General features: G+C 38.5%; 1 protein-coding gene across 1 annotated transcript in view; it reads left to right on the top strand.

The window, feature by feature from the left end:
* The window catches only part of LOC128661721 (WASH complex subunit 5-like), a 115,284-nt gene that overhangs the window by 23,013 nt on the left and 78,692 nt on the right, over window positions 1-13,579 (top strand). The window contains exon 4 of the mRNA XM_053715944.1: window positions 9,572-9,656. Within this exon, the coding sequence (XP_053571919.1) occupies window positions 9,572-9,656 (85 nt within the window). The remainder of the gene's footprint in view (window positions 1-9,571; window positions 9,657-13,579) is intronic.

Below are 13,579 nucleotides of genomic sequence, written 5' to 3'. Positions count from 1 at the left end.
GATGATAAAACTCTATGGGTAGAGATACAAGATATCAGAACTATTGTGCGGAGGGTTGTTACTCCCATTGTCTTTTGTTATTGTCTTTCAATATGTGTGTTCTATAATAAAAAATATTTCAACTAATTATGGGAACTTTCTTCTGTTATGTGTGATCAGTCCACGGGTCATCATTACTTCTGGGATATAACTCCTCCCCAACAGGAAATGCAAGAGGATTCACCCAGCAGAGCTGCATATAGCTCCTCCCCTCTACGTCAGTCCCAGTCATTCTCTTGCACCCAACGACTAGATAGGATGTGTGAGAGGACTATGGTGATTATACTTAGTTTTTATGACTTCAATCAAAAGTTTGTTATTTTAAAATAGCACCGGAGCGTGTTATTACTTCTCTGGCAGAGTTTGAGGAAGAATCTGACAGAGATTTTTTACTATGATTTTAACCGGAGTCGTTAAGATCATATTGCTGTTCTCGACCATCTGAGGGAGGTAAAGGCTTCAGATCAGGGGACAGCGGGCAGATGAATCTGCATTGAGGTATGTGGCAGTTTTTATTTTCTGAATGGAATTGATGAGAAAAGCCTGCCATACCGTTAAAATGACATGTATGTATACACTTCAGTATTCTGGGGATGGTATTTCACCGGAACTACTGTGTTAAGGTCACTAATCCTTTTAATAACTATTCTCATGTTAAACGTTTTTGCTGGAATGTAGAATCGTTTACATTGCTGAGGTACTGTGTGAATAAATGTTTGGGCATTATTTTCCACTTGGCAGTTTTTTGCTTTAATTGTGACAGTTTCGTTTCTCTTCACTGCTGTGTGGGAGAGGGAGGGGCCGTTTTTGGCGCTCTTTGCTACGCATCAAAAAATTCCAGTCAGCTACTTTTATATGTCCTGCATGATCCGGTTCATTTCTGACAGATCTCAGGGGTCTTCAAACTTCTTTGAAGGGAGGTAAATTCTCTCAGCAGAGCTGTGAGAATTCTTATAGTGACTGTGTATAAAAAAACGTTGTTTTGTTTTCTTATGTACAAATTTAATTAGTGTTGTTTTTTACTAATGGGAACAAACCTTTGCTAAAAGTTGTGTTGTTTTAAAATTTGATGCAATAACTGTTTTTCAGTTCATTATTTCAACTGTCATTTAATCGTTAGTACCTCTTTGAGGCACAGTACGTTTTTTGCTAAAAAAGATTATAACCAAGTTGTAAGTTTTTTGCTAGTGTGTTAAACATGTCTGACTCAGAGGAAGATATCTGTGTCATTTGTTCCAATGCCAAGGTGGAGCCCAATAGAAATTTATGTACTAACTGTATTGATGCTACTTTAAATAAAAGTCAATCTGTACAATGTGAACAAATTTCACCAAACAGCGAGGGGAGAGTTATGCCGACTAACTCGCCTCACGCGACAGTACCTGCATCTCCCGCCCGGGAGGTGCGTGATATTTTGGCGCCTAGTACATCTGGGCGGCCATTACAGATAACATTACAAGATATGGCTACTGTTATGACTGAAGTTTTGTCTAAATTACCTGAACTAAGAGGCAAGCGTGATCACTCTGGGGTGAGAACAGAGTGCGCTGACAATGCTAGGGCCATGTCTGATACTGCGTCACAGCTCGCAGAGCATGAGGACGGAGAGCTTCATTCTGTGGGTGACGGTTCTGATCCAAACAGATTGGACTCAGATATTTCAAATTTTAAATTTAAATTGGAGAACCTCCGTGTACTACTAGGGGAGGTCTTAGCAGCTCTCAACGATTGTAACACTGTTGCAATACCAGAGAAACTGTGTAGGTTGGATAAATACTTTGCGGTACCGGCGAGTACTGACGTTTTTCCTATACCTAAGAGACTAACTGAAATTGTTACTAAGGAGTGGGATAGACCCGGTGTGCCGTTCTCACCCCCTCCAATATTTAGAAAGATGTTTCCAATAGACGCCACCACTCGGGACTTATGGCAAACGGTCCCCAAGGTGGAGGGAGCAGTTTCTACTTTAGCTAAGCGTACCACTATCCCGGTGGAGGATAGCTGTGCTTTCTCAGATCCAATGGATAAAAAATTAGAGGGTTACCTTAAGAAAATGTTTGTTCAACAAGGTTTTATATTACAACCCCTTGCATGTATCGCGCCGATTACGGCTGCGGCAGCATTTTGGATTGAGTCGCTTGAAGAGAACCTTAGTTCCTCTACGCTAGACGACATTACGGACAGGCTTAGAGTCCTTAAACTAGCTAATTCTTTCATTTCGGAGGCCGTAGTACATTTAACCAAACTTACGGCTAAGAACTCAGGATTCGCCATACAGGCACGCAGGGCACTGTGGCTAAAATCCTGGTCAGCTGATGTTACTTCTAAGTCCAAATTACTTAATATACCTTTCAAGGGGCAGTCCTTATTCGGGCCCGGTTTGAAAGAAATTATCGCTGACATTACGGGAGGTAAGGGCCACGCCCTACCTCAAGACAAGGCCAAAGCTAAGGCTAGACAGTCTAATTTTCGTCCCTTTCGGAATTTCAAAACAGGAGCAGCATCAACCTCCACTGCACCAAAACAGGAAGGAGCTGTTGCTCGTTACAGGCAAGGCTGGAAGCCTAACCAGTCCTGGAACAAAAGCAAGCAGGCCAGGAAACCTGCTGCTGCCCCAAAGACAGCATGAACCGAGAACCCCCGATCCGGGACCGGATCTAGTAGGGGGCAGACTCTCTCTCTTCGCCCAGGCCTGGGCAAGAGATGTTCAGGATCCCTGGGCACTAGAGATCATATCTCAGGGATACCTTCTAGACTTCAAATTATCTCCCCCAAGAGGGAGATTTCATCTGTCAAGGTTGTCAACAAACCAGATAAAGAAAGAAGCGTTTCTACGCTGCGTACAAGATCTGTTAACAATGGGAGTGATCCATCCGGTTCCGTGGTCGGAACAAGGACAAGGGTTCTACTCAAACCTGTTTGTGGTTCCCAAAAAAGAGGGAACTTTCAGGCCAATCTTAGATTTAAAGACTCTAAACAAATTACTAAGAGTTCCATCGTTCAAAATGGAAACTATTCGGACTATTTTACCCATGATCCAAGAGGGTCAGTACATGACCACAGTGGATTTAAAGGATGCTTACCTTCACATACCGATCCACAAAGATCATCACCGGTATCTAAGGTTTGCCTTCTTAGACAGGCACTACCAGTTTGTAGCTCTTCCATTCGGATTGGCTACGGCTCCAAGAATCTTCACAAAGGTTCTGGGTGCCCTTCTAGCGGTACTAAGACCGCGAGGGATTTCGGTAGCTCCGTACCTAGACGACATTCTAATACAAGCTTCAAGCTTTCAAACTGCCAAGTCTCATACAGAGTTAGTTCTGGCATTTCTAAGGTCGCATGGATGGAAAGTGAACGAAAAGAAGAGTTCTCTCTTTCCTCTCACAAGAGTTCCATTCTTGGGGACTCTTATAGATTCTGTAGAAATGAAGTTTTACCTGACAGAAGACAGGTTAACAAAACTTCAAAATGCATGCCGCGTCCTTCATTCCATTCAACACCCGTCAGTAGCTCAATGCATGGAGGTGATCGGCTTAATGGTAGCGGCAATGGACATAGTACCTTTTGCACGCCTACACCTCAGACCGCTGCAACTATGCATGCTAAGTCAGTGGAATGGGGATTACTCAGATTTGTCCCCTACTTTGAATCTGAATCAAGAGACCAGAAATTCTCTTCTATGGTGGCTTCATCGGCCACACCTGTCCAGGGGAATGCCATTCAGCAGGCCAGACTGGACAATTGTAACAACAGACGCCAGCCTACTAGGTTGGGGCGCTGTCTGGAATTCTCTGAAGGCTCAGGGACTATGGAATCAGGAGGAGAGTCTCCTTCCAATAAACATTCTGGAATTGAGAGCAGTTCTCAATGCCCTTCTGGCTTGGCCCCAGTTAATAACTCGGGGGTTCATCAGGTTTCAGTCGGACAACATCACGACTGTAGCTTACATCAACCATCAGGGAGGGACAAGAAGCTCCCTAGCAATGATGGAAGTATCAAAGATAATTCGCTGGGCAGAGTCTCACTCTTGCCACCTGTCAGCAATCCACATCCCGGGAGTGGAGAACTGGGAGGCGGATTTCTTGAGTCGCCAGACTCTTCATCCGGGGGAGTGGGAACTTCATCCGGAGGTCTTTGCCCAAATACTTCGACGTTGGGGCAAACCAGAGATAGATCTCATGGCGTCTCGCCAGAACGCCAAACTTCCTCGCTACGGGTCCAGATCCAGGGATCCGGGAGCAGTTCTGATAGATGCTTTGACAGCACCTTGGAACTTCAGGATGGCTTATGTGTTTCCACCCTTCCCGCTGCTTCCTCGATTGATTGCCAAAATCAAACAGGAGAGAGCATCAGTAATTCTAATAGCACCTGCTTGGCCACGCAGGACTTGGTATGCAGATCTAGTGGACATGTCATCCTGTCCGCCTTGGTCTCTACCTCTGAGACAGGACCTTCTGATACAGGGTCCATTCAAACATCAAAATCTAACTTCTCTGAAGCTGACTGCTTGGAAATTGAACGCTTGATTTTATCAAAACGTGGTTTTTCTGAGTCGGTTATTGATACCCTGATTCAGGCTAGGAAGCCTGTTACCAGAAGGATTTACCATAAAATATGGCGGAAATACCTATACTGGTGCGAATCCAAAGGTTACTCCTGGAGTAAGGTTAGGATCGCTAGGATATTGTCTTTTCTACAAGAAGGTTTAGAAAAGGGTTTATCAGCTAGTTCATTAAAGGGACAGATTTCAGCTCTGTCCATCTTGTTACACAGACGTCTGTCAGAAAATCCAGACGTCCAGTCCTTTTGTCAGGCTTTAGCTAGGATCAAGCCTGTGTTTAAAGCTGTTGCTCCACCATGGAGTTTAAACTTAGTTCTTAACGTTTTACAGGGTGTTCCGTTTGAACCCCTTCATTCCATTGATATAAAAATGTTATCTTGGAAAGTTCTGTTTTTAATGGCTATTTCCTCGGCTCGAAGAGTCTCTGAGTTATCAGCCTTACATTGTGATTCCCCTTATCTGATTTTTCACTCAGACAAGGTAGTTCTGCGTACTAAACCTGGGTTCTTACCTAAGGTAGTCACTAACAGGAACATCAATCAAGAGATTGTTGTCCCATCCTTGTGTCCAAATCCTTCTTCAAAGAAGGAACGTCTTTTACACAATCTGGATGTAGTTCGTGCCCTCAAGTTCTACTTGCAGGCAACTAAAGATTTTCGCCAAACTTCTTCCTTGTTTGTCGTTTACTCTGGACAGAGGAGAGGTCAAAAAGCTTCTGCTACCTCTCTCTCTTTTTGGCTTCGTAGCATAATACGTTTAGCCTATGAGACTGCTGGACAGCAGCCTCCTGAAAGAATTACAGCTCACTCCACTAGAGCTGTGGCTTCCACTTGGGCCTTTAAGAATGAGGCCTCTGTTGAACAGATTTGCAAGGCTGCAACTTGGTCTTCGCTTCATACTTTTTCCAAATTTTACAAATTTGACACTTTTGCTTCTTCGGAGGCTATTTTTGGGAGAAAGGTTCTTCAGGCAGTGGTTCCTTCTGTATAATGAGCCTGCCTATCCCTCCCGTCATCCGTGTACTTTTGCTTTGGTATTGGTATCCCAGAAGTAATGATGACCCGTGGACTGATCACACATAACAGAAGAAAACATAATTTATGCTTACCTGATAAATTCCTTTCTTCTGTTGTGTGATCAGTCCACGGCCCGCCCTGTTTTAAGGCAGGTAAATATCTTTTAAATTATACTCCAGTCACCACTTCACCCTTGGTTACTCCTTTCTCGTTGTTTCTTGGTCGAATGACTGGGACTGACGTAGAGGGGAGGAGCTATATGCAGCTCTGCTGGGTGAATCCTCTTGCATTTCCTGTTGGGGAGGAGTTATATCCCAGAAGTAATGATGACCCGTGGACTGATCACACAACAGAAGAAAGGAATTTATCAGGTAAGCATAAATTATGTTTTTTTGAAGACAGATGTCAGAAAACATGGACCTGTAACTATGTATGGGACAATCACTTAGTTATAGTTAGCTGCCTATTTAGTCACTTGGTAATGACTTAGATGTTAAAGTATATAGCTCTATTGATACAACAGAAAATGCTAGTTTGTGTTTTAGTTTATGGTCCTGAAATGGTTAAAATAAACGAATACTGTATTTTACTCCTGCCATGCTACCCTAGTCATAACTTGCTGTTTTTTGTATATGCTAATTACCCAACTTGGTCTGCTGGAGATTATCTCATCCGTTCACTAGGTCTTACTTGTACCCCCAACCGTACAACTTCATTTTATTATACATTATATTCAGTTTTTATTGGTAGTAAGAGATATGCTACTTAATACAATTTATCCTTCAGTCTATGCATTTTCCATGGAGGCTGTTAGTTACAGTAAGTATATGTTTCTCCAGAGGCGATCTCTACAGCTTAAGCTCTGTAGCCCAGCACAATATATGTATGTAATATTCTCTTTGATGCAGCCAATTGTCTATTATTTAAATGGGCAAAGGCAGATCACTACCGAGACATTTCAAAACGGAGCCTTGCATTCAATATAATATGAAACTTCTCCCTTCAATGCATAACACTGCTATACATACTGCTGGATCCTAGTTATAGTATATAGAGAGATTTTATCTCTCGGTACTAATATTTTCCCAGATGGACAGTGTGCTGTCTGCGGCCGAGACAGCACGATATGTCTGTATCACAATAATGTGTATCCCTAATGTGTATCTTGCCCCCAGCAAATAGTATCCAAAGGCCAGGCAGAGTTACTGTTAACTATCCAGTTAATCAACAACCCCTCAAGTATTTAATAGCCCATATGAAACCCATAGTGTGATGTAAGAAGATATTTTCATGCTATAATAACCTTTGTTCTGTGGGCAACCTATAGTTTTGATCACCCAAGCTTAGTTGTGTTAAACTTGTAGGTCTTTTCAGATAGTGCCACCTTTATCTAGCTCAGTATGATTCTTGCTAGACATTATACCAGCTAACTAATGATTTGAAAGCTATTATAAACCTATGCTAGATATCTGATACTATACGGGTTATAAGTTACATTTTTTACTGAAACTATTCTTTTACATATTCCCCTATGTTTCCTCACGGGAATGCTTGTTCTTAAAGCAAGTTCATTAACCACTTAAAAATAAAATAGATATTGGCTTGTCTTACGGGCTTCACTCAGAGATGCAGATAGCCTAATGTGTATATATGTTTCCCTGGCACAACTGGATTATGTGCAATCTCACTGCTGATGACTTTGACCCATATATGATAATATGTTAAAGGGACAGTCAACACCAGAATTTTTGTTATTTAAAAAGAAATATAATCCCTTTATTACCCATTCTGCAGCTTTGCATAACCAACACTGTTATAGGAATACACTTTTTACCTCTGTGATTACCTTGTATCTAAGCCTCTGCAGACTGCCTCCTTATTTCAGTTCTTTTGACAGACTTGCATTTTAGCCAATCAGTGCTCACTCCAGGGTAACTTCACGTGTATGAGCTCAATGTTATCTATATGAAACACATAAACTAACGCCCTCTAGTGGTGAAAAACTGTCCAAATGGATTCAGATTAGAGGCAGTCTTCATGGTCTAAGAAATTAGCATATCAACCACCTAGGTTTAGCTTTCGACTAAGAATACCAAGAGAACAAAGCAAAATTGGTGATAAAAGTAAATTGGAAAGTTGTTTAAACTTACATTTAAATCATGAAAGTTTTTTTTTTGGACTTGACTGTCCCTTTAAATATATGTTGCTGTACTCCTGACCTTAGCTGGATAAATAGTCTGTTTTTTAATAGCATCCACGATATCTCTCTCCTTGCTTTTCATATTATTGATAGTATTTCATTGATGCATAGGTAATTTTGTTCTTTAAATGCGTAAGGGGATGAATTTATGTCTCAACTGTAGAACCTTCTGGACTGTTGAACAACTTCTACATCTATACTTAATCAAATCTACCACCTGGAATACCTGAATATATGATATTTGACAAAGATCTTTTAAGTATGTAGGTAATCTCCGTTAGGGTTGCCATATTCCTCATAATATAAACCTTACCCAAATAGCTCCTCGTCCCATATTCACAGTGCCTATTTTTGAAGTATAGGTGGCAAAGATATACCTCTCTTTAAGATATTTCAGAACTATATATAGCGAATAATTAATTTTTGGAGATTGCTGGCTCCGTTTATCCCCCCCCCTCACTGGTTAAACTTAAAGTGAAGGTAAAGTTAACCGGTATTGAAGACACCAAATCATCTATCAATAGTAAATTTATGTAGTCGCTAAGTTGTTTTTTTTTTTTGTTTGTTTTTTAAATAATCTTACTGCTTTGGTTTAAAAAAAATATATATTTCAAATTCCCTACCATTTCTCACCCGACTCCTCCCAACCCCTACTTCCATGTTCTGCTCTCTACTTTGCTCAAAAGCTCTTTCCCGATTCTGAACTAACTGTGAATCTAACTGCACATGTGCAAATCGCCTATGCTGCTTTCCACAGCGCATGCGATAATCGTACAATGATGCAGTTGTCAGTAAGAAGCAGACAACGTAACTGGTGATTCCCCCAAGCAATTAGGACGCATGCACGAAACAGGAGCGCGCACTGTTCTCTAGGAGAAGAAAAAGAAATGGCGCATGCGCAGATGATTTACGGGGCGGATGATGTCAAGGGACGGCCGCATAATGGCCAGAATTTCAATGATATGGTCTAATCATCAATACATAAGATCTAATTACTTGGAATGTCAATCACTATGTGATAATCGGGATCCAACCTGTATTCGGTAAAACTTATCCTTGCAAAATTCCTGAAAAGTCCCAATCCTGTGATATAAGTATCACTATTCCGTTTCCAGATAAGTGTATGGAAAAGTCGCATATATATCATATGAAAAGTGTGCATATCAACCACGCTACAGGGCTGCTATATTGGATAGAGGGTAAAGTAACTTTACCATCACTTTAAGGAAAATATATCCAATTTATATATATATGAAAATTCCCGCCCAATCACTAAATCGAACTGAGGTTTCAATACTACCAGGTCTTTCATATAAGTCTCTAACGACCACTTGAATAGCATGTATACACAAATTATGTTTACCTATATAATATATTCTCCTTGAACATTAATATCTCAACGTCAGTGTTTGTAACAGCTTTAAGTATGATCTGGAAGTAATTCTCTATTCTATAACTAGTGCTTTTTTGCGTTTTAGTTCTTACATGGATGTCAATGCATTGTATATCTTTTAAGTTTGTGAAAGAACATGTTCCTCATTGTATGCCTTTAAAAACCTCAATAAAAATATAAAAAAAGTATATTGCAAAGTCATCTTACTAAGTATTATTAAACATTTTATATTACAATGTCAAACTGTTTAAAATCCCTTTAACAGCCTTAGCGGAGTAGCAATTAAACATTGGGGTATGTGATTGTTTGCTTTTTTTATACAATGGACAAACCTCTTTACAGATTCCAATTATTTTTAGGTATCTGGAAGATCTTAATGAAGGAATTTATATTCAACAAACATTAGAAACTGTGCTTCTTAATGAAGATGGGAAACAGCTTTTGGTGAGTATACAGGTCTGTAAAGGCTAACGCTCCAGTCTCACTCCGTACAAGGGACCTTATACATTTACGTAAGATGATATGGTCTAATCATCAATACATAAGATCTGCATTTTGGCACAATATGCCAATGGTGAGTGATAAAGTTATTCAGATTTTAAGAAAATGTTGGCAATTGTGTTATAGCCGTGAGTTTAAAAGGTGGATTGTTTTCCTATATTCATCTCAGTACAGGCAAACTGGGAGATAAAGAGTTAAAAAGTATTTTTTTAATTTGTGTTATTTAAGCATATGTCCTTGTGTTAAAGGGGTAGAAAAGTGAAAATTAAACTTGCATGATTCAGACAGAGCACTTTGAAATCCACTTCTGCGTTCAAATGTACTTTATTCTCTTGATATCAGTTGTTGTATTCCTAATCAAATTTTTACATTGCAGTATATTTAAAGTGATTGTAAAGTTTAAAGAATTAAAGCCCAGTATCTAAAAATACTCTTTAATTCATTAAACACACTTTTTTTTTTTTTTTTTTAATACTTACCTTTTCGTTAGGGTAAATAGACCCCCGATTCTTCGCCCACTTCTTCTTCTGTATTTTGCAGATCGATGACAAATCCAGCTTCCTACAATCGTTGCGTGCCCCCATTAGCTTCCAGCTTGTGAGGTATGCAACGATTGGAGGAAACCGGATTTGTTCTTCCAAAATATAATTTTGTTATTATAATATATTGGCCACTAGGTGGTGCAGTTGGATTGTAATTTTGCAATGTTGTGTCCTTGAATTGGTTGTTAAAATGTAGATCCTCTGTTATTGCTTATAGACGTGTTTAAATACTGTTAGGGTTTTTAATTAACAATATTTTGTATAGTGTTTGTGGTGGAGTCTTACCTTTATTGGTAAATTTGGAGATTAATTCATGAAGCATCCTCAGAGAGACAGCTTAAGGCTTTAAATAGACAACACAGGTGATTATAGAAAGTGTGTTTGTGCGCTAACAGCTTAAGGGTTTAGCGTGAACAAAACCTATAATTATGAACTCTATAATAATGGTATTTGAATGATCTTAAAATAATATAATATCTAATAAAAATAAAATGTGTATCACATTAAGGGTGCAAAAATTTAATTTATAAACTTAAAATATGAGTACAAGTATTTAAAAACGTAAATGAATACACATATACAGTATATGACCGGTCATAAAAAACATCAATAGATAAAATATTGTAAAATGCGTTCTAAAACTAAAACATATGACTACTAAGACAATAGTGTATCTCGTTATTCAGCTCAGCAGTCAAATTGCTTATTTGTCAAACTGCAATGATCGTATAAACATGAGAAAAAGAGAGGCAGTGTATGTATGTGTATATGTATATATTTTTATATATATATATATATATATATATATATATATATATATATATATATATATATATATATATATATATATATATATATATAGTTATATAGTATGTAGTGGGTCAAACTGTCTCTAATTACTTGGAATGTCAATCACTATGTGATAATCGGGATCCAACCTGTATTCGGTAAAACTTATCCTTGCAAAATTCCTGAAAAGTCCCAATTCTGTGATATAAGTATCACTATTCCGTTTCCAGATAAGTGTATGGAAAAGTCGCATATATATCATATGAAAAGTGTGCATATCAACCACGCTACAGGGCTGCTACACCTCTACGTGCCTACCTGCTCTTGTCTGAGCTCGATACGTCCTCTCCTGGTAAGACACAGGTGTCTGTGCAGCTCCGTGCAGCTGGTGACGTCACACGTTACGTTGGTAGTATCAGAAAGAAGATCCGTTCTGTATCAATGTCGCTTACTCTGTGCAGAGTATTTTGGAGCTTGAAAGTAGTTCCTTTGTGAATCTATGACAATCCTTCGAATAAGTTATGTGATATTAGTCGTATGACATCAATATGTTCCCATCAACGCGTTTCGCCATTTACAATGGCTTTATCAAGATGGTTTAAGCTAATTTTCTACTGCTTTATACATGCTTGAATGTTCTGTAATTAGTCAAATCAAGCAGCCTCTTTTCCAATTCTTTCTCTCTTTAGGTGGAATTAGGTTAAGGTGGATTTATCAATGTTACAAAGCGACATAAAAAATATATATGAGCTGTGTTTATACGATCTATTAGAAATCAATCTTGCAATAGTAAATAAACATACAATTATTACTACAGATCAGATAGAACTATAAACCACTACATATATAAAATGTAAATAGGATGTAGAACAAATCTTGCAATTTTAAATAGACAACACAGGAATCAAACAATGATCCTGTTTATTTACAGAAAAGTAACAGTTATACGGTAGAATTGTGTTATCGACATGCATTATAAAAAAGACAATGCAATAGCACTTACTCTGATTTTAAATGAGCAGTAGATTTTCCTGTATTACGACAGCCATCAACCAATCACAAACTCATATGCATATACACTGTGCACTCTTGCACATGCTCAGTAGGATCTGCCTCAGAAACTGTGCTTATAAAAAGACTGTGCACAATCTAATAGTGGAAGTAAATTTGAAAAGTTTCATAAAGCTGAATGCTCTATCTGAATCATTTAAGTTTCATTTTGACTTTAGTGTCCCTTTAAATTCATATAATACATTCAGTCAATGGCACAAAACTATTTTTTTTAATCATTTGTATGAATGAGTAATCTATAATATTGTTAAATGTAGTTTTGTGTGTGGAAGAAATGTTGTGGAAACAATGTTTTGGTTAACGGGTGCATGGTTGTGCAACTCTGATGACAAATTACTTATTGGCTGATTAAGACAACACCTACGGCTCTATTGGTGGACAGAGACATTCTTCCACCATCATGAAATGTTTTATTTAGGGTAGGGACATCTGCTGTTTACATTTTAAAATGTCTCCTTCTAGATATAGAAATGAAAAATAAGATAATCTAATGTCCCTTTAAGGACTACTTTATTATTTTGTTTTAAGCAACAGGTTATAAAGGAATAGAGAATTTCTATAAAGGATATCCTGAGAGTTGCTTAGATTTGCTTTAAAGGGACATGAAACCCACAATTTTCCTTTCATAATACAGTAAGAACATACAATTTTAAACAACTTTCCAATTTACCTGTAATATCAATTTTGCTTCATTATCTTGTTTTCTTTTTTATTGAAGGAGCAGCAATGCACTACTGGGATCTAGCTGAGCACAACTGTAAGCCAGTGACAAGAGGCATAGCTCATTAGCCTACCTAAGTATTCTTTTCAACAAAAGATACCAAGATGAAGCAAATTAGATAATAGAAGTAAATTTGAAAGAAAATGTTTGGGTTTTGTGTCCCTTTAAGCAGAACATACAAAAAAATCATATAACTAACACTACTGCCTTATAGCACTCAGGACATGTGCACACTCCTGAGCCTATTTCAGTATGCTCTCATTGTCATTTTTCCTTACACTCTAGATTTTAATTTCATGATTATTTAAGAACTGGAACATATATAAGATAATCTAATGTCCCTTTTTATCGATAATCTGGCAGAAAACATTGGGGATTTCAGCACATATAGGGCTAGATTTATCAAAGGCTAGGCAAACTCTGTATGTGCTTCGCCTGTAACTGCGCCCCAGCTCGCCTCCGAAGAAGCGCACATGTGCGCCTGAATTAATAAAAAATATAGACGTAACTTTGCGCAGACGAGCTGGGGCGTAATAATGATAAATTTTGTCTGTCGGAAAAAGCATTTACTCCCTATTTATGTAAAAAGAGGTGCGTAGGTCTAGCGCTAGTAAAATCACCTTCAGCTCTCTTCAAAAGGATGCCTAGTCAGCCTAAGGTAATCAATACAGTGAGTAAAAGAAGTGAGCGCCTAAGAGGCAGAGGTGGATAAGAATATTAAACAGTTAATTTTAATAATGCAT

The sequence above is a fragment of the Bombina bombina genome, chromosome 5 (assembly GCF_027579735.1).
Source record: "Bombina bombina isolate aBomBom1 chromosome 5, aBomBom1.pri, whole genome shotgun sequence".
Classification (NCBI taxonomy): Eukaryota; Metazoa; Chordata; class Amphibia; order Anura; family Bombinatoridae; genus Bombina; species Bombina bombina.
Note: the sequence above shows the minus strand (reverse complement) of the source record. Positions and strands in the feature narration are given on the sequence as shown.